At 42.2% G+C, this 25,148-nt stretch overlaps 2 protein-coding genes across 2 annotated transcripts in view; one reads left to right on the plus strand and one right to left on the minus strand.

The window, feature by feature from the left end:
• Positions 1 to 8,238, plus strand: part of vapb (VAMP (vesicle-associated membrane protein)-associated protein B and C) — a 33,933-nt gene extending 25,695 nt beyond the window's left edge. Inside the window, exons 3-6 of the mRNA XM_039734491.1 lie at positions 5,172 to 5,275; positions 6,000 to 6,080; positions 6,319 to 6,495; positions 6,857 to 8,238. Of these exons, the coding sequence (XP_039590425.1) occupies positions 5,172 to 5,275; positions 6,000 to 6,080; positions 6,319 to 6,495; positions 6,857 to 7,018 (524 nt within the window). The 3' untranslated portion in view covers positions 7,019 to 8,238. The remainder of the gene's footprint in view (positions 1 to 5,171; positions 5,276 to 5,999; positions 6,081 to 6,318; positions 6,496 to 6,856) is intronic.
• Positions 8,239 to 12,041: 3,803 nt separating this feature from the next.
• apcdd1l (adenomatosis polyposis coli down-regulated 1-like) lies at positions 12,042 to 21,131 on the minus strand. The gene is made up of 4 exons (XM_039735910.1): positions 20,870 to 21,131; positions 16,161 to 16,326; positions 15,545 to 16,070; positions 12,042 to 13,233 (listed from the first exon to the last, which is right to left on the minus strand). Exons 1-4 carry the CDS (start codon positions 20,922 to 20,924, stop codon positions 12,478 to 12,480), a joined length of 1,503 nt encoding a protein of 500 aa, XP_039591844.1. The 5' UTR covers positions 20,925 to 21,131; the 3' UTR covers positions 12,042 to 12,477.
• Between the last annotated feature and the right edge of the window lie 4,017 nt (positions 21,132 to 25,148).

Consider the following 25,148-nt stretch of genomic DNA (forward strand, 5'->3'; position numbering starts at 1 on the left):
CTATGAGACAATGTTCCCAGCTGCTGAGAAGAGACACTCGGAGGGAGTAGAGGTAGCAGGAATACACAAGCATGATTTTGCAGATAGAGAAAGATGTTTTAATCATTACACTCTGAAGGAAAAGTGTTGTAGTTTATCACATCATGTACTATATTATGCCAAAATAAAAAAATAGTGGACTAAAATATGTAACACGCTAATTACTGATATACTCCAAAACACAAGTTAACTAACGTTAGTTAGAGATCGTTTACTATTCATATGAGCTCAAATATTATACGAAAAAAAAAAAAAAAAACCTAGGATGGCTCAGCTACTCCTAGTCACTCGTTTACTATAGCTCCAAACACATTAGCAAACCTAACTGAAATCATATTCACTTAACCCTTAAACCGCCGCAACTGGCTAAATTCAGTTTCCAGTGCAATTTGGAAATATGCTGAAGCCGAGTATATGCAGTGATGTACATTCATTGAACTCAGCATCTGGCTAAAGTTGTTTCTCAGTCAGCCAGAGTCGTGCTAGTGCATTGCAGTCACAAAAACCAATGTGGGTCTTTGTGAGTGGAGCCTCTATTAAGGGGTTCTGTTTATGACGCGTCAACGATTTTTTGTAGTCGACGTCGTTAATTACGTCGACTAATCGTTGCAGCCCTAATTGTATTTGACAAGTTTAGTATAAATTGGAGATCAGTTTATAATTACGCTTGACAATAAGGTCAGTAGGCATTTGAAACAGAAGGTGAGGTATTCTGTAAATTACTGTGTGTGCTACTTTTCCTCTAAGCAGAAATTTACTTTGTTTTAAATAAAAAACCAATGTTCCTGTTTAAGGGAATTTGGAGTAGAACCAACTACAGTAGAGCTCCTTGTAAAGCATTTGTTTTTCGAGGTTCTTGAGTTTTGCCCATACAGTTAAAAAATTACATCCTGTCGATTCAAATATTCTTTAGGTATACACAAGTGTGTTTCTATAGAAACAATGCTAGGAAATAGAAATATTTTCTAAACACCCTGCAATCAAGACTAAATTAATGTCTAGGTTTGTTTTAAAGTTGAAAATAAGGAATTGTTGTTTAATTCATAGCCTCCACTATTCTATTGCTTATTAATTTCCTGAATGCAAATAAGTGGCACAAGGGAGTTTAGACTGTACATATAAAACTTAACAGATAAACATGCCGTGTAGAAATGTATAGTATTTTTTTTTTATTTACATGCCCAAATTAAACATTAACATTTGATATTATAGTAGTTAATTAAACGATTTAAATATTTTTGCATTTCTTAAGTTTAATTTACTCTTTGTTATAAATTAGTTTAATTATGTTGTAATTAACTGAAGTTTTGTGTCAGTGGTTAGTGATAATGCTTCACTGCCCTAGGGGACCTGGAGTCTCCTTTATGTGGATTCAGGCATGAAAATATGCAAACAGTACAATAAAATCCAGTTTTTAAAACATGGCATGTGCACATTTCTACATTGTTTCACCTTTATAAATCACACTCGTCTTGTAAATGCGCCTACATGAATGTGCCTTGAACTTTACCTGGTTGCTGTCCTGAAACAACCGTACAGTGCATCCAGAAAGTATTCACAGTGCATCACTTTTTCCACATTTTGTTATGTTACAGCCTTATTACAAAATGGATTAAATTCATTTTTTTCCTCAGAATTCTGCACACAACACCCCATAATGACAACGTGAAAAACGTTTACTTGAGATTTTTGCAAATTTATTAAAAATAAAAAAATTGAAAAAGCACATGTACATAAGTATTCACAACCTTTGCCATGAAGCTCAAAATTGAGCTCAGGTGCATCCTGTTTCCCCTGATCATCCTTGAGATGTTTCTGCAGCTTAAATTGGAGTCCACCTGTGGTAAAGTCAGTTGATTGGACATGATTTGGAAAGGCACACATCTGTCTATATAAGATCCCACAGTTGACAGTTCATGTCAGAGCACAAACCAAGCATGATGTCAAAGGAATTGTCTGTAGACCTCCAAGACAGGATTGTCTCGAGGCACAAATCTGGGGAAGGTTACAGAAAAATGTCTGCTGCTTTGAAGGTCCCAATGAGCACAGTGGCCTCCATCATCCATAATTGGAAGAAGGTCGAAACCACCAGGACTCTTCCTAGAGCTGGCCGGCCATCTAAACTGAGCGATTAGGGGAGAAGGGCCTTAGTCAGAGAGGTGACCAAGAACCCGATGATCACTCTGTCAGAGCTCCAGAGGTCCTCTGTGGAGAGAGGGGAACCTTCCAGAAGGACAATCCTCTCTGGAGCAATCCACCAATCAGTCCTGTATGGTAGAGTGGCCAGACGGAAGCCACTCCTTAGTAAAAGACACATGGCAGCCCGCCTGGAGTTTGCCAAAAGGCACCTGAAGGACTTTCAGACCATGAAAAACAAAATTCTCTGGTCTGATGAGACAAAGATTGAACTCTTTGGTGTGAATGCCAGGCGTCACGTTTGGAGGAAACCAGGCACCGCTCATCACCAGGCCAATACCATCCCTACAGTGAAGCATGGTGGTGGCAGCATCATGCTGTGGAGATGTTTTTCAGCTGCAGGAACTGGGAGACTAGTCAGGATAAAGGGAAAGATGACTGCAGCAATGTACAGAGACATCCTGAATGAAAACCTGCTCCAGAGCGCTCTTGACCTCAGACTGGGGTGACGGTTCATCTTTCAGCAGGACAACAACCCAAAGCACACAGCCAAGATGTCAAAGGAGTGGCTTCAGGACAACTCTGTGAATGTCCTTGAGTGGCCCAGCCAGAGCCCAGACTTGAATCTGATCAAACATCTCCGGAGAGATCTTAAAATGGGTGTGCACTGATGCTTCCCATCCAACCTGATGGAGCTTGAGAGGTGCTGCAAAGAGGAATGGGCGAAACTGGCCAAGGATAGGTGTGCCAAGCTTGTGGCATCATATTCAAAAAGACTTGAGGCTGTAATTGGCACCAAAGGTGCATTGACAAACTATTGAGCAATGGCTATAAATACTTATGTACATGTGATTTCTCAGTTTTTTTATTTTTAATAAATTTGCAAAAACCTCAAGTAAACTTTTTTCACGTTGTCATTATGGGGTGTTGTGTGTAGAATTCTGAGGCAAAAATTAATTTAATCCATTTTGGAATAAGGCTGTAACATAACAAAATGTGAAAAAAGTGATGCGCTGTGAATATTTTCCGGATGCACTATATAAAGACTTCGCTAATCAGCCTCATGCATGGGTAATCGCAGTGCTGCACAACATCATTGGCTTGTTAGTGCAGCCTTCTACCTGACTGTGGTATAGCAGGTCCATAGCTCAGATAAAAGCAAAGTTTTAAATAGATAATTGCCGCACTCACGGCTTAGAGGGGGTGTGGTAGTGTGGCAGGAGCGGTTCCCGGGTGTTTCGTGATGCGGGTGGTCCTCGCTTAAGTGCATAGGTTAGGAGTCATCCGCATCTGTAATTGGCTAATCGCCACACCTGATCCACATCCCCATAATATATAATAGAAGTGTGAGGCGGATGGGAAAGGGAGGAAAAGAGTCGGAAAAAAGGAATGAATGGGAAGAGAAGTTAAGGGAGAAGAAGGTGGCAGGAAGGAGAAAGCCAGATGGGAGCATGGAGTAGAACACGTATCATCAAACTGACACATTGAGATCGCTTCACATGCATTCGACAAGTACGTGGTTGTGCTCTGCGACTAATCGTGCAAGGTCATGTGCGGTATTATAGCACCTGTCTTCTACATTCTGAGGGTCAGTGGTGGGGGGTGTAAGGTGCCACTGTCTAAGTGGGTAGCCACTATAATCTGGCACATGTAATGACAGGATTGCTGTTACAAAGAATAGTACAGGCCATATAAAAAGGTGTGGTTTCAGGCAGTCACCTTACCAACAAGCCAGCTACCACGTACAGTATCATCCTGTCTGGCAAATCTTCTTTCCCTCAGAATAAATAAATTGCGGGTTGATCCAGACCACTGAGCAATGACCTTTTGTCAGTCTCATCTTGGCATCACAAATGGCTTGTGCATTAATGGAGTGTAACTTCTTGTGGTTAACAAAAGCTGCTTCATTCTCATTAGATGCCCTTCTTGCAATATGGGTGTAGTAAAGTTCTTTGAGTATGTTAGGAGATCCGGGCATTGCTGCAGATTGTATTTTTATGCTGACAAAACCAGGTTATGTTTTATGTTTGTACACCCACACCATAGGAAAATTGGATGTAGTATCTGTCCAAGCGACTAATGTCTTCCAGCACAGCAGGCATGATGGAAGAAAGCTTGGCAGAGAGATTCCTGACCTGTCAGCCAGTTCCCTGAAAAATGGCAACAGGAAGCCGATAAAAACTGATGATACCCAAAGAAAAGGTTCTTCAGGGCAAATGCGCAGCATTGACATCCTTTTAATGGAACAAAAATAGACTCGGCACATCATATTCATCATTTCCAAGATTTAATGTTTGTTATACCAATGTAGTTACAGTATAAAAACCGCTCAATGATCATTTAGCTGGTTTGGCTGCATTTTCTTTCTTGATCAAAGGTCTTGTCATTTACCAGTTTTTCCAAAATGTTGCTCACAGAAGAGTCAGAGTTGCCATAAATATGGGAATGTTCTTTCAGCAAATTTTCTTTTATTATAAATTCAGAGGTTAGTGTGGAAATCCTTGTACACACATTTTAGGGCTCTTTTTGTGCATGCTAAAGTGTTATAAATCTGACCCCTGGGCCTTATTTCAGTTTGATGACATATATAAAAGTTGTCCTATATAAAATTGCCCATTCTCTTCAAGTAGGTATACTCCTGATTCTGAGGTCTTCTCTATGATGTATCAAAGGCTGGCATCATGAGAAAGGCAGTGCCAGTAAATTAAGCTGTGACTCCTTGCTACCATTTTTAAAAACATGTTTAAAAAATGAAAGAAGTAGTTTGTGGAAACAGTTAACAATTGCAGTACAAGTTCACACTAATGGGTTTGTGAAATGCTTTGTATGTACACCACTCCCTTGTAAAAAATGCCAGTATCCTTGCCAGAAGTTTAAGGTTACTGTAATCCTGCACAACTGGCAAAATCCTGGAAGTGTCTATTGTCTTGGTATCATGATTCTATCTTCCAAACTCTGATATTTGCATGTTATCCCTTCTGTTTCGTTCCTTTCAGTCATGTTACAACCATTTGACTACGATCCTAATGAGAAAAGCAAGCACAAGTTTATGGTGCAGTCTATGGTGGCTCCTTCAGATATGACGGATATAGAGGGAGTGGTAAGTACTCATATCTGTACTTAGTTTTTGTGGTGTAGTAGGCAAACAGGTATATTTGGCCATAATCAGGTGCAGTACTTTTAATCCATGGTAATTATTTTGTGGCAGGCAGCTTGGTGCTTCTTCCTTCTTCCTCACAGCTCTAGGTGACTAGGTTCAATTACAGCTTGGCTGTTTGTCTTATCTTTATGACATGTCATTATGTTTTATCTCGGAAAATTCTGGGAAAATTGTGTCACAATGATCAGCAGTTCAAAACATTCTCTATATATGTACTGTAAGTGTGCTTCTCATGGACTAGTTCTCCATTCCTGCTGGGTTCCTGCTTTGCGCACGGATAAGCAAAAAGTTCTTGTGATCCTTAAATTGAATAACAAGGATAAGTAAAAGGGCTGATGAATGGTTTTATGGTAGAAGACACATATCGAATATATAGGAGAGAGTTAGAATGTGAGTATTATCAAACATAAGTACTGGTTCATTTGAGAGTTCGGGCTCCAGTATACTCGTGGGTAACAGATGAACAGTCTCCATCCATCAATTATCCAACCCGCTATATCCTAACACAGGGTCACGGGGGACTGTTGGAGCCAATCCCAGCCAGCACAGGGCACAAGGCAGAAAATAATCCCCGGGCAGGGTGCCAGTGAACAGTCTATTTAATTTAAATATTGCTTAGAATCATGTAAAGATTATGGATGACACATACTGTCCTCTTCTGCAGTGGAAAGAAGCTAAACCTGAAGAGCTGATGGACTCCAAGCTACGATGTGTCTTTGAGCTTCCAGTTGAGAATGAAAAGCCTGTAAGTGTTAACCATGCGCATGGGTCTAGATGATCCATGCTTGGTCTCACGTGAGTGGTGCTTGATCGTTTTGTGCTTTCCATGTTATGGCATACCATAGCAAGTCTTAGAGTTATATACTTTATCTACTGAAAATGCAAAGTAATTATTTTGTTAGTGTTAGAAGAAAAGGTTATCATAAAACATTCCATTGGTGTAAAGTTTAATTCCTTTTTTATATATGTGTATTTTAAAACAGCATGACTCTGATGCAAACAGAATTATGTCCACAAGTGCAATAAAGACAGAATCCTCATCTTTATCCAAATCGGTCAGCTCCTCTCTGGATGAAGGTGAAGCTAAAAAGGTAATGGAAGAGTGTAGAAGGCTTCAGATAGAGGTTCAACGACTGAGAGAAGAAAACAGACTTATAAAGGTAGGTGTGAGAATAAAATAGTGAGCTACCCTTGGGATTAATAAAGTATCTATCTATCTATCTATTCAAGTGAAGATCTACAAGAGCATGCAGATCATCTGAAGCTCCCAACATGTGTTTTCATTTTTTTGTAAGAAGGTGCTGTTGTGAATTATCTTACTTTTCCCAAATCAGATTCTTTGGGTACTTTACATCCCAGATTTTAAACGGGAAAATAAATTTCACAGAACGCGTTTGGGTATATTTTGTGTGATTTGTATCCTTGTAAAGAGATGCATCCTCTTACTGTATGTATGAAAGATTGGAAGTGTTATGAAGCCTAAGCAGATGAGACCTAATTTGCCTTAACTTTCTCTCATAGGAGGATGATGGCCTCCGAATGAGAAGAACCTCTCCAGTGGCTAGTGGACCTTCAACAGGTGCTACAGCTGTAATGAAGGAAGAAGGGCCTACCACTCGACTGCTTGCACTGTCTGTTTTATTCTTTATTATTGGTGTTATTACAGGGAAATTGGTCTTGTAGAATCAGCATGTGAATGGAATATCCATTCTGGTTTGATCAAAATGCCATATCACTGGGGTAGTATTGAATCATACTGTGTTTAAAAATAAAACAAAAACTCATGAAAGAGTCTCACAGGTCTTGCCTTTAATTAATTAATCTTCCCCCTCCCATCTTGCACAGATACTTTTAATTTTAATGAGAAAATCATATCTTGCGTTGGGGAAACCAAGAAAATGCGTGTTTGCGGAGACGTAGGAAAGAGTGAAATCGTGCAGGGGTGCAGCATAAATGTTAATTTGCTGACCCTTAAGTAAAAGTGCATTTAGCACCTCTGTTCAGCTGTGTCACTACAGTTAATGTGAAGCTGCCACCGCCGGCCAAGGAGACACCGCTCGTCTGGCCATTAGGTCCCTCTCTGTCTGGGTGGTATATGTTTTCACAATGTTCCCGTTACACTTCCAAACTGTAGTGGTGACAGCTCACATGATCCTGTCTGATCCAATCCAGCGCTGGCATTTACCAGTTGGGTTAATTTAGACCAGTGAGCTTCCTCCCCAGTTTGTGATTGCTGCTCATTTCCTCATAATATTCTCAAGACTCCATCCATGCCAACTGTGGACTCTGCAAAATCTTTTCACGCACTGTATATACATATATAAATATATATATATAAATATATATAAAATTAGTCAAATTTATCCTGGAAATTGTACTGATGAAACTCGGCTTGCAAGGATGAAATATACTGGATACTGTTTAGATTTTTGTCCAAGAGGATGTTTCTAACTGGCTGCCATCTAAAATCTAAAACAATTGTCTTAACGGGACCACTTTGTGACTAGAAGTAGGTTTCGCTTTTTTTTCTTTCTGTTCTTTTTTTTTTTTTTTTGACAAAAATGTCAATGAAATACTGTTGAAGTATAAATTATTTTAATGTATTACATGTCAATTACAAATTGTAATAAAATAACTTGCAAAATGAAATGAGTTCTTTCTAAAAATTTATAGAAAGGTGGAAAGTGTTATTTGTGCCGAGAGGGGGTGACCTCCCCTTGCGTATTCTGCAGAGACCATCACCACATTTGTCACAATTGTCGGCAAACAGTTTGTACGTATATAAATAACAATCTTAAGAAATTAATACTCATAATTATCTAGTCTATTGCGTAACGACCGACCCTGTTGGACTATGTAGCATCTTAATAAATTAAATAAAGCCCCATACCTGCTTTGTTTCAGCTGCTTTTGTTTTGTTTTTGCTTTATTTTTCATTTGTTTTTTGCTGTTTTTACGTTGACAATAGTAGGGAGTACAGTGTTCTACTTATCCTATCTGTGTTTCCTGTAAACATAATATAAAAATGTAAGTAGTAGTTTAGGTTCCACCAGGTGTATCTCATGTATGCTTCTTTCAGGTCTTGCATGGCAGCGTGCTTTTGCAGATCAAGGTGTGCTGTATTTGGGTGTCAACAATGTGTATGAGAAGCTGACAACACAGTTCCCAGCTGATTTGTTTTTTCTATAATCTTTGGTGTTTATTCTTGCCAACAAAGCAATTTTCAGTTTATTCAACAGAAAGACGTTTCATGTAAAATGTGTTTAGTATGCAAAGTACTTATTTTATATTTTGTGACTGAATAGCTAGTCATTTTTTAAATAATGGATGTACTGTCTTCTTGGATCAGTTCCCAGCCTAGTTTGGACCGCATGTGATTAGAGTCCAAAGCCGCACAAGCCCTACATGGTCTGCTCCTGCTGGTGCAATGGAAGAGCCAGACACATATCTTTAGGTTCCCTTTAAATGCAGGCATGACTTGCTTTAAAGTGAAATCAAATTGGTCGCCCTCTGTGTTTCGTAGGCTCTTCCAGCATCCATTAAATAGCATTATGACACGCGTTTCAAATCTCACAGCACTTATCTGTTTAAAATGTCTAGGAACGCTCAGCTTCTGTAATCGGCTTTGCACTTAATTGAGAGGAGACGCATCGGTCAGCACCAGGAATGTGTTCGTTTACTTCTGGCTTTAAGCTCTTTTGAGGAATCTTGACCATTAACTGTTAAACTGGACCGCATATGAAGGGACTCCAAAGCCACACAAGCCCTACATACTCTACTCCTGCTGGTACAACAAAACAGCCAGACACGTATATTAAAGTTCCCTTTAATGCAAGCATGACTGGTATCAAAATGAAGCCAAAATGGTCATCCCCGGTGTTCTGTAGGTTCTTCCAGCATCCGTTAAATAACAATATGACACGAATATCAAGTCTCGCAGCACTTATCTCTTAATGTCTAGGAATGATAAACTATTGTAATTGGCTTCACAGTTAAATCTCCGCACTTAATTGAGAGAGTGTGTATGTATATGTATATATGTGTGTGTGTGTGTGTGTGTGTGTGTATATATGTATGTATATATATATATATATATATATATATATATATATATATATATATATATATATATATATATATATATATATATATATATATATATATATATAGTATATATATAGTATATATAGTATGTATATATAGTATGTATAATTTTTTTTAAATTTTTTTTTATATCTTCTACTTTCTAAAAGACCCTTTCAGTTTAAAAGAAAGGTGAGAAATCCAGCGTATATATTGTTAGCTAATTTGAAAGATGCCATTTAGCATGTTTTATTCAGTATAACCCCTCACAACTGGTCAGTATAGGACTGTTGTGTTATTTCTGTCATGACCACCTGGGATGTGCAGTGGTCAGACTGTTGGAATTTTGTAAAATGTGTACAGTTATTATTGGAGCAAATACAGCTGTATTAGCTTGCCTTTCAGAAGAGAGCTTGTCTGTTGCTCTTTTACAAATATTAAAATTCAGGCCACTTCCAGAACAAGCCATGTTTGAAAGCACGTGCAACAACAGAATAAGCTGGCTATAAATTTGCACGAAGCACTTTAACAGTTTTACTGTGGTTAACCACCCGTGTAAGGATGATAAATGTTGAGCATCTGCTTGTGCTTTAAAACCTGGAGTAGCAAGGTCTCTTCTAATTTGCCGTAATGAGTACTGGCTGGGCGGACACGGGATCAGGGAGGTCTCGGGGAGGACGCTTTACACCTGCTCGCATCTGCTTGATCAGGAGAATAACCGAGATACAGGAGTGAAGGCTGAAGGCTTCTGCTTAGTCCTTCTGAAATCCAATTTAAACTAGCAAATGAACTTCCCATTTAATTAGATTTAAAACGTTTACATATTTCTGCATTAATCTTTTGACACTTGAGGGGCTTGGTGTTCTAACAAATATGAATGTAGAACTGAATTTTCTTTTTTTTCAGTTTAGGCTAGTTTTCTGTTTCTGCAGGTTCTGACAAATATCTTTTTTAATAGTCTGGATGGTTCCAAAAAAGAAACCATTTTCTGGTGTGTAGCCACAGATGTGGAGATTAATGGAATTTATTTGTGGGCCACTAAAATGCTCACATCTGCGTCTAGTCAGTTGAGAGCAACTGTGTTTTTGGAACCTTTTACATTTAAATAATTGGTTTGTAAAGTGAAAATAGAGAATAAAGTTACAATATAAATGCTATAAAATAATTTAAATATATGAAAAGTACAGTTTCAATTACTGTTTACTGTGTTCTCCTCGGCGTGGCGTGCCGGACCGGATGAAGCCAGGATTTTCAAATTCAGATGTGAATTAGCTTTGCTTGAAGGATTTTTTTTTACAGGTAAATACAAATTATAATACCAAAATAGAGACTCGTACCTCCCCAGATGTACTAAAACTTTTTGTTTAATTTGATTTGAAGCTCTGTATTGACTAATATAGAGATATTTTGTGAGGGAATAGTTCAGGGCTTAGCAGTGATTGATTGATTTGAGCTTCCTTCTGTTTTTAATGAGCTTTGGAACAGATGTGGCAATCAATTTTTAGACTCAAGTCATTTGTAACTTAACTCTTAATGTGGGTCTGTGCTTACCACACTGCTCAAAAGCAGCATTTTCCTTAGTTTTTTATTTTTTATTTTATTGAATATAAAGTAAGACTAGTAGCAAAACTGAGCCAGGACTATCAACTTGTTTGAGTAGGAAAAATCCACGAAAAGCATTCCTTAAAATATCTGGTTACCAAGCTCATGATGTTTCCGCTGGTCTCCTTAAGATTTCTTACTTTCCGTATGCCGCTTGTCCTGTAAGCGGAAAGCATGATGCAGAAACCAGAACAGGATAAAATGAAAGCTTACGCCTTCCTTAAGTAGTAATAAGCCGCGGCAGGTGACCTAAAGGAACGTTTAAACACCTGATATCGGACCCTTTAAAGACCAGTGAAGTCACAGAAGTGCAATAGTGTGTGGGGAAAAACACGGCTTGAACATTAAGATTTGAACAAGACTCCCTGCTACACATCATCTCACTTCATTCTCCCTGTATTCCCTTATGGGTGCCAAGGACAGTGTTCATCCCCTAGGAGACCCTGTATCAGTAATAAACAAGGAACACAACAATCATCCCCGAGGGGATTTTACGTGGTGCTCTGGTGTAGGCTGCCATCACTGGCTTCAGACCTGAAAAAGGTTTACAGCCCGGCTGGTGTGCAAAAGCTACAGCCCAAGCGATTACCTCATAGTGCTTAGTGGGCCACAGCAAGCCTTTCTGGAACTAATGGGAAAAATGTGTTTGGCTTGCCTTTCTCTCAACCATTCTGTTGCCTTCAGCTTCAGCTGGTCTATAATGAAACTATGAGGTTTATGGCTTCATTATACCTATTAAAGCAACAAAAGTGCAACATTCCTAATTTGAGTGGCATAGGGCGCAGTCTTGCTGTTAGACAGAGCCAAACAGCAGGAAATTGGTTGCACTGGTTCATTCTCCAGGATTGGGTCCCACCTCCCATTACTGTGAACGTCAGCAACCAAATGCCAGATTTGGAGAAATGTCTCACCACTTGTGAACTTCTTACAAGATCCCCCCTGGTACGGGGACTTGAAAATTCTGCCTTCAAAGGCTGCCATAACACTACAGACAGATTGTTTTCATCACTTTAGTCTTTATTATAAAATGAATTGACTACAAAATAAAGTTTGTATGACATCTGACGAGGACCTAGTCCCTCAGTTAGAATACCTTGTGCAGGTCCAAAGTCACAGAAGTATATTTCAATTAAATGTTTACCTTACAGGCATTTGGCGCTGATAATAGAGCAACGCCAGTATGTCCCTCATGAAATAGGACTAGAGGGAAGCTCTTGCAGATGAGCACTCCATCCTGCTCTACCCCCGGGCTTTCTGAAGAGGTCCTAGAGTGCAGCAACGGAGCCCGTCTGATGCTGATGTTTCTTGGAACTGAAATCTTTGGACAGATCGGACCACGAGACTGCATAAGGACACTGCATGCTCCAGCAGTCTGGCAGTCCAGCAATGGGTCCAGTGACACCCACCTTGATGGCTGTAATATCTACACTTGGCTAAAAGGTACAGTTCTGTCTGCCTCAAAACGCTGCAATTAAGCAGGAACCAAGGACGAGAGTGGGGGTCCAAGCAGCCAGCCCTAATATGCTTTTCTCACTTCTGGAGGCTAGCAATAGCTGGTCATGCCTGTCTACTTGCTCTGCTGATGCTGTGCACTGGACCAATGGTGCCTGGTAGGATGTGGGCCTCTTCTGTGGTCTGTCTGGGCTGGAACCATCAGTGGGCCGCTCGCCGGTGAATAATAGTAGGCGACCTTTGTGATCCAGTTGCATTTTGAATAGCTCGTATTCCTTATGAGGAAGCTTAATGCCCAAGACGGTACAGCCTTTCGTCCCGGTGATGTCCTGTTCCACCCCTATGGTCCACTGGCCAGAGTCTCCACATGTACCCTCCTTAGAGGAGTTCAACAGCTGCACTGACGCCTTGTCTACCGGTGTTACTCGTGCTTGTGTCACCTTAAAAGTGAACTTTGTGCCCCCATCACAGAAAGTAGAGTGGCCATCACTGATGTAATGGCCAGCAGCGTGGACGATGAAAGTGGGTTGCCTGCAGGCTGGGTCCGAGTAATGGTAGTAGAAGCCTTCCCAGGAGGAGTTGTGCTCATGGAAGATGAAGTAGCGTGTGAGGAAGAGCACTGCAGGGCGTACCTCACACTCCCAGCTCACCCACTTTCCATGGAGGCTAACGGGAATTTGTGGATGGAGTGGCAGGATTGGAGGATGATGTTCACTGGAGCGGAAGATGATTCCACAGATGGGACATGGATGGACATGATTCTGCGGAGGAGAGCAAAGTGTTAGGGAAAGGAATTGAATCGACAACTTCAGGTGCATTAGAAAATGGGATACCTCTGAAGGGACCCAGCAACTCCCAGGTTCTGTCAAATTGATGCCAGGATCTGGGGTCAGGTTTATAAAACGTGAGTAGTACACAAAGTGGTCCGAAATTTGTGTATGCAACATTCCATGCAATAGTGAAGACTTGATGAGAAAACGTGTGCATATTTACAGCAACACTGACCCATACATATATGCAACATTTCGGATGAAGTGGGAAACAAGGACGCCCTTGATAGAGTAGAAAAGTGCAGTAAAACAGCTTAATGACAACTGAAGCGTATAATTCACATTGCCAGTCCGTTATCATAATGCTGACGTGACAGAGCTATTAAACCTCAAAGGTGATGAATATGATATTCAGACTTTATTTTTGGAATTCTTTAAAGAGGGACAATGCTGCCTATTTGCAATGCAGAACTTTGGTTTTTATCCAGTTTATAACCGGTCAGGGATATTTCGACCAAGCTTTACTCCATCCTGCTCGCTCTGCTGAAAGTCATTAACCGGCAGGTGAGACATGGCACTCAGTTTCTGTAAGGTGCAGGAGTACACACAGTAAACATAACATGTATTTGCCAACATAAAAAGGTCATTTGCTGCAGTGTCTGGTTGTCCTATTGCACTCACTGCAATAAGCGAGAATGAAGCTGCTTTTGTTAACTGCGACCAGTGACATTCCATTAACTCGCATGTCATCTGTGATGCCAACATGAACCGACTGAATCTGCAGTTTATGGTGTGACTTATACTTTTTGATTGTAACCGCCACCAAGTCATTACAAGTGCCAGGTTATAGTGGCTACCCACTCAGTCGGGGACGCCTTTCCTCAACTCTCAGAACGCAAAGGAATGGCGCTACAGTGCCACACACACTCAGTTGTGGAGCACAGCATAGGACTCAAGGTGTCACATGCGCGGCTGCTTTACAGGCCAATGAAGTTCTGCATTATCGTGATTGCATATGTATGAGTTGATTAGCATAGTCCAGATATGATTGTTTCAGAGTGGCAACCAGGCAGGACGTAGAAATGTCCACATATGCACATTTTTACATGATGACTGTGATTTATAAAGGTACGTTGTGACGAAGTGTGCATACACAAAGTCTTCAAAAAAAATCAGATTTTTTGTTTGTGGCGTTCATATTTTCCTTTTTTTAAATGGCGTCACACATTTTTTCACTCTCGAATCCACATAAAGTTTTATAAATGAGACCCCCCCCGGGTCCCTTGTAAGGGACTTAATTGTTAGATTGCTGTAATGTAAAATTAAAAATTAAACTTATAGTAAGTGATCAACCACAGCTTCTAAGTTAGTCCCGACTCCCTAAGGGATGATTGATTTGTGAACGATTAAATATTTTTTAGCGACTCTTTTCAATGAATCATAAGAATCGATTCGTGAGCACAAACAAATCGGCTCAGTGGAGCCCAGCTGAACTAAAGCTGAAGTGCCAGCGTATTCTACGTGATGTCATCATCGCTTTCTGTGTTGATTCATACTTGTTATTGTGTAATGTAACATCTTATTTTATTTATGCATTTTAAATGTATTATCATGCTTTTTGTATGGAAACAGGGCAATGGCGTATAGATTATAATGTTAAATATACAGTACAATGATTTATATATTTATAAATAACTAAATCATATATTTATAGATAATGAATTAAATATAAATTAACAAGCAATATTCATTCATCCATCCATCCATTTTCCAACCCGCTGAATCCAAACACAGGGTCACGGGGGTCCGCTGGAGCCAATCCCAGTTTACACAGGGCACAAGGCAGGAACCAATCCCAGGCAGGGTGCCAATCCACCGCAGGACACACACAAACACACCCACACACCAAGCACACACTAGGGTCAATTTAGAATCGCCAATCCACCTAACCTGCATGTCTTTGGACTGTGGGAGGAAACCCACGCAGACACAGAGTGAACCTGGGTCTCCTAACTGCGAGGCAGCAGCGCTACCACTGTGCCACCGTGCCACCCGCAATATTCATTATATATTTATATACACACATTTCATATATATATACTGTATATATATCTGAAACAAATGTACAAATTAATAATTTATACATTTGTGATGCGATCAGAAGGGGACCCCAGGAAACTACAGCATAAAGTATCCCTAAAGAGGAATCAAAACAAATGATAGCTTGAAAGAATTGATTCAGCAAATCGAATCAAAATGCCCATCACTACTCCCAAGCCACTGAAGGTGTAAACACACTTACCACTGCACTCTGAAGGGGGCGCTGGTAGCCAGTTGGCCTGTACATTGTCCTTTGGCTCCAGTCTGTGTGCACATCTCCCAACAAAAGCTCCTCAACTAACTTTCCTTGCGGGTGATGGTGCTTCTCAACCCGTAGGATGCTGAGCTCCATCATTGAGAAGCCCAGAGCTGCCCTGCAATCCCGACCTGTCTTGGCACTGTAAAGCTCATACATGCTACCCAGCACCCAACTGCCCCAGCCAGACAGTAGCTGGGGACAAGTCTGGTTGATCTGGAGCAGAAACTCATGTATAGTATTCTGACTGTGGAACACAATTCCCACTTTATGCAAGTGATGGTCAGTCTCAGTGGCACCCCGGGTAATCCAGGAGGCCTGCCTCAGACGCAGCTTCCCTTTGATGACAAGTGAATATGAAGGTTCATGACAGCGGCCATCCCGGTAATAGAACTGGAGAGCCTTGAATAGTCGGTTAGGGTAGAAGATATAGAAGCGGGTGAGAAACTCTGGTCCAGGACGCACTTCACAGCTGCCAGAATACAAATAAGGAGGGGGGTGCAGGTTAGGCTCAGGGTGGATCTACTGTCCCACAACGCAGCAAGTCAGTCGAGGATCTTACCCTGTGGACACCCAGCTGCCTTCCAGTCGAGGGGGGATAAGAGCTGTGACTTGGGCCCCATCCTGCAGGTGACGCAGTTGAAAGTTACATTGTGACTCCCAGTAAAGCTTCCCAGTGACGTTCAGACTGGAACGAGGTGCTGACGGAACTTCCCATAGCTTACTTCCTGCCAAAGAAATAGACATGCAAAAAGAATGTACAAATTCAGTGTAATTAGAAGAGAAGGAAGAAAGGTGCCCAGCCCATGCCCCTGAACTGGATAAGTGGGTAGAAAGTAAATGTGCCTAGATGGAGCCCTGGGATTTCCTTACTCCGCACTCCCACCATGTTGTATGATAAGTTTCAGCCAGCATCAACCTTGCACATAATTTATGAATTGTGTGCAGAGGGCTTCCTCTGTCAGCTTGGGGTTCCATAAAAAACACCAGCATTACAGTTTCTCTCTGTGTCCTCCAGTCAGCCACTTGTCAGCAGGAAATCAGGCTGCGTGCGCCATGGCTCTGTGGTTTAGAAATGTCACCACATAGGCCCCAGCAGCATGTCAGAAGGGGAAAATTATAACATTAAAGACTCCATATGTTTCAGAGCCAAAGATGTTCAACATTCAAACTGGACACTTTCTCCTCATTTTTCAAAATTCACTTTGGTTAATGGAATGATACGCTATGCCTGGCAAAACATCTGGATGAAATTAAAGGAAAGACGAGTCACTAGCATACTGGAGGCTGGAAGTTCAGGGTCAGGCTTCCTAGATTTATCATGATGAGAGCATGACCAAACCCTGCCTCTCTAACCACAGCGGGCGCTCAAAAGCCAGAAAAGTGTGAGAGCCCCCCAAACCTCATTGTGCATACAGTACATATCGCTCAAACATATCCAAACCTTTAACTCTTCTGACTATGCAGATCTGACAGCCACGTCCAAGTGTCCAGTGCCACGTGTGGTTAACTACCACTGGCACCTCACCTTCTAGGCTGCACTCTCCGTTCATGGAATGGCAACATTTGCCAGGGTGAAAAGTGAAAGGCCTCGACTCAGCTTCAGCAGGACCCTAGACTTTACTAGTAATGAGAAAGCCAGCCATTCAGTTTGTTGGCTAACTGCTGTGATGCTCAAGCCTGATAATAATTGTCTGCTTTCATTTGCTCTAATGTTTTAATACGATCAGTGCTGTGAAATTAATCAAGTCAGACATCTCAGGTTTCAATTCAGCCACTGGCTACGTCTCTTGCTGGCACCCACTCGTATAGTCAATGTGAGGTTGCTTCATCAGTCAACTCAGCTGCCAACTCCTTGTCTCACCCTGAACAGGTAGATAACATCATCGTTCAGGGACTGACTCACAGGGTCATCATGAGAAGATATTCTTAGTTACCGGATATTCTGCCGAGTCTCTGGCACCTCTCAGCTCGGCTTTAGGCTCCTAGTGTTGCCCTAAACAGGTCTACTTGACATCCTGGTTTGCCCTTGACTCCTATAGTTGTCCTAAACAGTCTCCTACACTCCCAGTTCACTTTCTAACTCCCAGTGTTGCCCCGTACACGTCTACCCATTTCCTAGGTCAGCCATTTATTGCCAGTTTTAACCTAAGCAGGTCTACTTGATTCCCAGTTTACTTGTAGTGCTATCTTAAGCTTGTCTAGTTGACGCCCAGGTGGCTCCCATTGAAACCCCAAGCAGGTCTACCCAGTTTCCAGGTCAAAGGTGGACTCCCAGTGTTAGCCAAAGCAAATCTATTCACAGTTATAGCCATTCACTGCCAGTATTAACCAAAGCAGGTCTGCTTGATTCCCATTTCACTTGCAGTGCTATCATGAGAATATCTAGTTGACACCCACATCCACAGGATGACTCTCGTGGTTAACCCAAGCAGGTCTAGTTGATTCCCAGGTCCACAGCACACTCCCAGTATTGGCTAAAGCAGGTCTGTTCCACTCCACGTCTAGTCTCTGACTCCCAGTGTTATCTCAAGCAGTTCTCAAGCAGCCCGCCATTAACTCACTGTGTTATCTCAGCTTGACATCTAGTTTCACCATTACTTTGACTTATTGGATTACACTAAGGAGTAATTATTACACTCCCAATAATAGCCATGGTTACTGAGCAGGTTCGCTCAATTCCCAATTCAGCCTTGCATTGCCAGTGCTACTCTAAACAGGTTTTCTTGACACCCAGTGTGGCCAGAGAGTGAATTCTGAGATCCAGTGTTACCTAACCAAGACTGCTGGACTCCCATGTCCTCCACTGACTTCTTGTGTCAGCCTAAGGGGGTTGGGAGGGCAGGTCTGCTTGACCATTTGTTTGGGCGCTGCTTCGCACAGTTATTTAGCCAAATATGTGTCACCCTAAGCCTGTCGCCTCATCTCCTTGTTGAGGTTCTGGGTTTTAGCGTAACCTTGAGCAGATCTACTAGATCTGTTGTTGACTTCCAGTGTGATGTCAAGCAGGTTTACCCAACTCCTACTACGGCCACTGACATGTCTCCTCGACTCCCAGCTCCACCAAAGACTCACAGAGTTTTCCTAAGTTGTTCTATTCACCTAATCAATTCAACCCCTCATTTATGTGTTACCCTAAAGACGTGTGCTGGACTTCCATTTCTGTTTCTGTTACCTTACGTGTGTCTGTTTGACTCTGAGGTCTGCCACTGACTCCTGGTGTTACCCTAAGCAAGTCTAGTCAATTACTAGTTTGGATGCTAGGTAGCCAAGTCGGCATGACTCTCGGGTCCACCCCTGACTCCTTGCGTCACCCCATTCAGGTCCTAGTTGAAGCAATGGGTTTCAGTGTAACTTGAGAAGGTCTACTAGATCTATTGCTGACTTCCAGTGTTTCTTCAAGCAGGATTATTCAACTCTTAGTTCTGCCTCAAGCATGTTTACTTGACTCCCAGATCCACCACCAATTCCTAATGTTTTCCTAACTAGTTCTGTTCAACTTCCATTTTTAATGCTGATTCTCTGTTACCTTAAACAAGTGTACCAAACTTGTGGTTCTGCCACCGAGTCCATGTTACCCTCAAGCTTGTCTACTTGAGGTCCACCACCAACTCCCAGTGTTTTCTTAAGTAGTTCTATTCAACTTCTATTTTACAGGCTGATTGATTCTCTGTTACCCCAATTAGGTGTACTGAACTCTCTTTTCTGTTGCTGACTCCCAGTGTCATCCTGGGCATGCCTACTTGACTCTGAGGTCCACTACCAGCTTCTGGCATTTTCCAAAGTAATTCTATACAACGGGTACTCCGGTTTCCTCCCACAGGTTAGGTACATTGGCGATTCTAAATTGTCTCTAGTGTGTGTGTGTGTGTGTGTGTGTCCTGTGGTGGGCTGGCAAACTGCCCGGGGTTTGTTTCCTGCCTTGTGCCCTGTGTTGGCTGGGATTGGGTCCAGCAGACCCCCATGACCCTGTCGTTAGGATATAGTGGGTTGGATAATGGATAGATGGATGAATTCTATACAACTTCCAAATTACAGGCTGATTCTCTGTTACTCTAAGCCGGTGCATTGGACTCCAAGTTCTGTTGCTAACAAATAGTTTTAACCCAAGCACGTCTAGTGGAGTTCAAGGTCTGCCACTAACTCCCATCGTTACCCAAATTAAGTCGACACAACCTGTAGGTCTATTGCTGACTCCTGGTGTTACTCTGAGCAGCTGTACATGACTCCCCGGTTGGTCAACAACTCCCATTGTTATCCTAGGTGTGTTCAGTCAGTTCCAGCTTGGCCACTAACCCTCTGTAATACACTAATGTGGTGTACTGGACTCTCATTTCGCACAGTAGCTTGAAATGCCATTAACCAAGGTAGATAAGGAGAAGTTCACATAGAGACCAGGTATCAGCCACAGCAGAAGATATTTCTAATGATGATACAGCGTCTTTCACCTGGGTGTGTACTCATGGTGATCAAAAGAGAACCCCTGAGAATGGGAAGATGAAACACATAGGCTATCCCCAAAGACTGATGGTTTTTGTCTTGGCTCTCCAAAGCCCTCACCAGGTGTCCTGCTGCTGCACTGCAGCCTCTTGCCCCTCTTACACTTGGCTGACTTGCTTCTTCCTCACCATATGGAAGTGCACTAGAAGGCAACTTGAAGCCAGATGACAGTCAAAAACCCGAGGCGCCTTTAGTGATGCAGAGTAAAGTGTCGACTAAGGAGATTTAAAACAAATGATTTCATAAAGGCAGGACGGCGCTGCCTGAAAAACCACCTCTGACAAGTAAATGGAACAAGATGGGAACCCGGGAGTACTACGCTCAAAGCAGCCTTCCTGTGGTTTCATTAACAATCCAGCATGAGGAATAGGGGCCTCTTGTTTGGGAAGTCGGCAAGAAGCAGCCATGGATTTGCAGGGAGCTCTGCTGCCGACCCCGGGCGTGCTTGCCTCGCCCCTGTGCCAGGTTGTCACCTGTCTCGGCTACACCCTCCGAAGGATGAGGCGCTCCGACTCCCTGGCTGTCTCTTGTAGCCAGCGAGAGTCGAGTGGCCGATCTGAGCTTGCATGCCACTGTCTCCTGCGTATTGCTGTCTACCTGAGAGACCTGCTGGATCGTCCGAATCTTCCGTCGGATCTGACTGTTCAGTCGCGTCTTTTCCGTACCCAGCGACATATGGGACATGTTCTAACTTTCCGCAAAATGCAATAGAAGACTCGGAGTTCTGGTGCTACTTTAACGATCGCTGCGGCGAATGTCAAGACCACTCACCTTCCAGGGTCGATAGCGCGCCCCAGATCAGGAGCAGGTGTGCTTTAAGAGCCATCGCAAAGCACGCGGTCCGGGCAAAGTGGACGAGATAGCTGGCGAGCTGCGGCGGCGGCGGCTGCGGTCTCTAGTCCTGCCTGTCGGATGATCTGCCTCTCAGCTCTGCCTGCAGCGACTGAGGGGCGAGGAGGCGAACAGGGGGTGGAGACTCGCCCCCCTCAGACAGCGCTCGGAGAGCAGCTTCTGGAAGGGCAACAACAACAAACAAAGGGCCCCCGACTTTTAGATCGTTTGCTGACCAGAGGGCGCCTGTCGGCCACGGGTCATCAATCGAGTCCTAGGAGTGTCTATCATCGTCTCCCTGAAGCTCTGGAGGAGGGTATAGGGTACCTCGGTTCATTCATTCAGGATGGAAACAGGGGCTACACTGTACTACAGTATACTGAGGAGCTCGTCCGTGGCCGCGAGCTCCTCTTCAGTCTGTGTGTACGTGGGTGCGGCAATTGGACACTGCGCGTGGAATTCCCATCGTGGAGGGGGTCCTCTAAAATCCCCATGTGCTTTGTGGATGGTGGCACTCTGTGACACGGAGAACATTCTTGTAATTCCGTTCAAGGCTAATGGTGCTTTGATTCAGTCCAGAGACCACAAGTGTGTACGTGTTTGTTTGGGGACTGTGTGGGGAATTTGGGGGGTGGGGAGGGGTACAATTATTTTTGGTAGATCATGTGACCGAAAGCGCAAAGTGTGTTGTGTTTCAGTGAATGGCGGTTACGGTTCGTGTAATTCGATCAATTAAGGATATCCGTGACATTCTGGGGCGTCCCAGGAAAAATCTCTTGCTGTTTTATAGTTGACAGCCTCTTGAATCGGAACGTCTGCGTCCCGCGGTTTGGTTCGTTAAATTGGCACTTCTCAAATTAAATTCATAAAGTTTTAATTCTCCGTGAGGTGAGGCTAACGTTTTTAATGGATGCTTGGGTTTAGTGCTCGAGCAAGTATAATAATAATAATAATTAATAATATATTGTATTTATATAGCGCCTTTCCCATGCTCATGGTTAAACAGCAGGATATATGTAACATTGGATACAAATAGTTTCTGCATAGAAAACTAAACAAATAAATACAGAATATACAAAAGCATTAAATAGAATAAAGAAAAAGTAAATAATCCTGGGTAAGATACTAAGCTCAATAACTATACATACAATAAAAGAAAATGAAAGAAGTGCAAAAAGTTCAGAGTTAATGCGAATTTTACCGAAAAGCGTTGTTCACACGTGTCCAAAGGAGTTCTAGTCTTTTAAAAAGAAAACGCGGTGTTTCTAAATCCCAAATGACAGGAACCCTCTAATGGACTTACAGTATAAGCCCCTTCCACTGTTTGAGACGGTACTTTTGGGTTACAGTCAGCTCCCGCCACCTCCTACATGTCAGATGTCCCTGTCACATCACACGATAGATAGCGCAGGTACCCGGAAACACCGTGACTGCGCCGATTCGGGGTGCGTAAAAATGTCTGCCGCCTTTTCCCGAGAGCTCTGTCTGATTGCTTGGCCGCCATCCTCTTCCCTATACGTACGGGAATCTTCAAATGTGAGAGCAACAGCCACGGACCGCCAGAGTCAACGTTGGGACAAATCCACTCGCTTCCTCACCGAGAGATGATGAGCGCCAAGAGCCACCGCGGGCAAAGAGGGCGAGCGTCGCCCATCCCGAGTCCTGCCAGTCAGACCATCTGCGCGTCAGCCATACCCGGGCTGCTTTTTGGATTATGTAGTCAATTTCAAACTCAACCCTACGGAAGCGTATTACTGTCACGACATAATAAAAAAAATATGCTCACTATCACGTTATAACGTGAAAATATTACATTATACCGTGAAAACATCACGTTAAAACGAGAAATCGTATCATGTGATAACGTGAAAATATAAGATTATAACGTGAAAACATCACGTTAAAACGACAAATAGTATCACGTTAAAACGTGATACTATTTCACGTAATTACGTGATAAAGTTTCATGTTATAACGTGAAACTTTTTTGGTTATCCAGTGAGGAGTGCACGTCTGCAAATGAAACGGCTCATTTACACGACTTGATCAAATTCTACTTTATGCTTGGGGTCGGACATGGAGAGATTCTGCTCCTGCTGACTAAGGTGGATGGTTTTGTAATAAGTATGCGTACACTGAGAAGAATTTTAAAAGACATGGGGCTTTACAGAAGAAAGAATCAGTCCGACATTTTGGAGGTAGCATCATTTCTCATTGACCAGCTGGAAGGGCACGGAAGGCTCCATGGATACAAGCTACACCATCTCAGCTGCATTCAAGCTGGGCATGTTGTGACCCAAACCACGGTGAGGCATTTAATAAAATTTCTAGACCCCCGTGGTGTTGAGCAAAGACGGAGGAATCGACTGATGCGACGCGTGTACATTAATCCTGGACCTAATTTTATGTGGCATGTTGACTCTTATGACAAACTAAAGCCGTTTGGAATATGTATAAATGGAGCGATTGATGGTTTTTCAAGGCTCATGATATGGCTTCATGCTTATTCAACAAACAGCGATTTTACGTTTTAACGTGATACTATTTGTCGTTTTAACGTGATGTTTTCACGTTATAATCTTATATTTTCACGTTATCACATGATACGATTTCTCGTTTTAACGTGATGTTTTCACGTTATAATGTAATATTTTCACGTTTTAACGTGATAGTGAGCATATTTTTTTTATTATGTCGTGGCAGTAATACGCTTCCGTACAACCCTGTCCGAAATAAACTTAAACGACGCATTCACACGTTTACTGATCCTGCTAGGCTATGTATCCCGGCAGACTTAGGAAGATGAGCACAACACAGTGGGCAGCGGCCCACCATAGAGCCCACTCAGGCACACATCAGACCCGCTCATCTTGGTGCAGTTTGCAGTCAGTGTCGGATTTAAGTCCAATTGATGCCCTAAGCACAGCCCAATGGTGTCCCCTCTTAGAGCTTCCATTGCTTAAATGGCAAGTCATTAAGACTTAATAAGCGCGGAAAGTGAAATTAAACATTCCTTGCCTATGTGACAAATCAGTAAAAGAAATAGTAAAATAAAGAGCTTAAAGGTGACGAGTGTGTTACGCATATCTGCTGGTGATTTAAATGTTTACCTGAATAAGACAACTGTCTTTACACTAGCAGGGGTGGGCAATGTCCGTCCTGTGGGGCCACCGTGGCGGCAGGTTTTCATTCCAACCCACTTGCTTAATTAATGTCAATGTCAAATTTATTTATATAGCACATTTAAAACAACATAGGAGTGCTGTGGCCAAAGTGCTTTACAATAACAGAATAAAAGAAAAAAAAAAAACATTCAATTAAACATGCATAAAATAAATAGAAAGAAAATAAACGCACATAAATAAAATAAATAATAAATAGAAGTAATGTTACATAATCACAATGAGGAAACCATCGGTATTACTGAAGGTCACCAAATGCAAGTGAATAGAAATGAGTCTTTAATCTCGTTTTGAACAGTTCAAGTGTAGATGTGATGAGGTAAAGAGTTCTACAGGCGAGGAGCAGCGGCTGTAAAAGTCCTGTCTGTCGCCTTTAGTTTTACACTTGGCATGAGGGACAACAAGAGACAACTGACCAGAAGATCTAAGCACTCTGGACGGCTGGTGTAAAACACACAGTTCAGATAAATAGGCATGTAAGGATTTAAAAACTAGCAACAAGATTTTAAAATCAATTTGAAAACTGACAGGCAGCCAGTGTAAAGAAGTTAATATTGGAGAAACCAATTCTTGCCAATCGCAGACCTTATTTAATTTCATGGCTTGTTAGTCTGCAACGTAAAGTTCTTATATCGTAGACTTTTTACTTTCCTATGTTATCATCCAAATGATTTGAAGCCTAAAACGGATCATTTTCAGTCTGTCACATTTTTCTATTAAGTGTTTTATTAAATCAAACAGTGCATGATGAACACACGCAGATGTAAATGGAAAAAAAAAAGCTAGATGGAGAACTGCTGGCTGCTTTGTCATTTACATCTTATTTCTAATAAGGAGCCATTAAAGCAGTGAATGCAGCGTTTTGAGATTGAAATAAGAAATTAAGGGTGGGGAACCTTAACAAGCGAGACCACTAAAATGAAGCATTAAAATGTCACTAGAGTAATAAGTGCTTTATCAGCAATAATTGACTTCTTATTAAGAAACTGGGCTGGAACTCCGGCTCTCCAGGACTGACATTGCCCACCCCACACTAG

Source organism: Polypterus senegalus, chromosome 14 (assembly GCF_016835505.1).
Source record: "Polypterus senegalus isolate Bchr_013 chromosome 14, ASM1683550v1, whole genome shotgun sequence".
NCBI lineage: Eukaryota > Metazoa > Chordata > Cladistia > Polypteriformes > Polypteridae > Polypterus > Polypterus senegalus.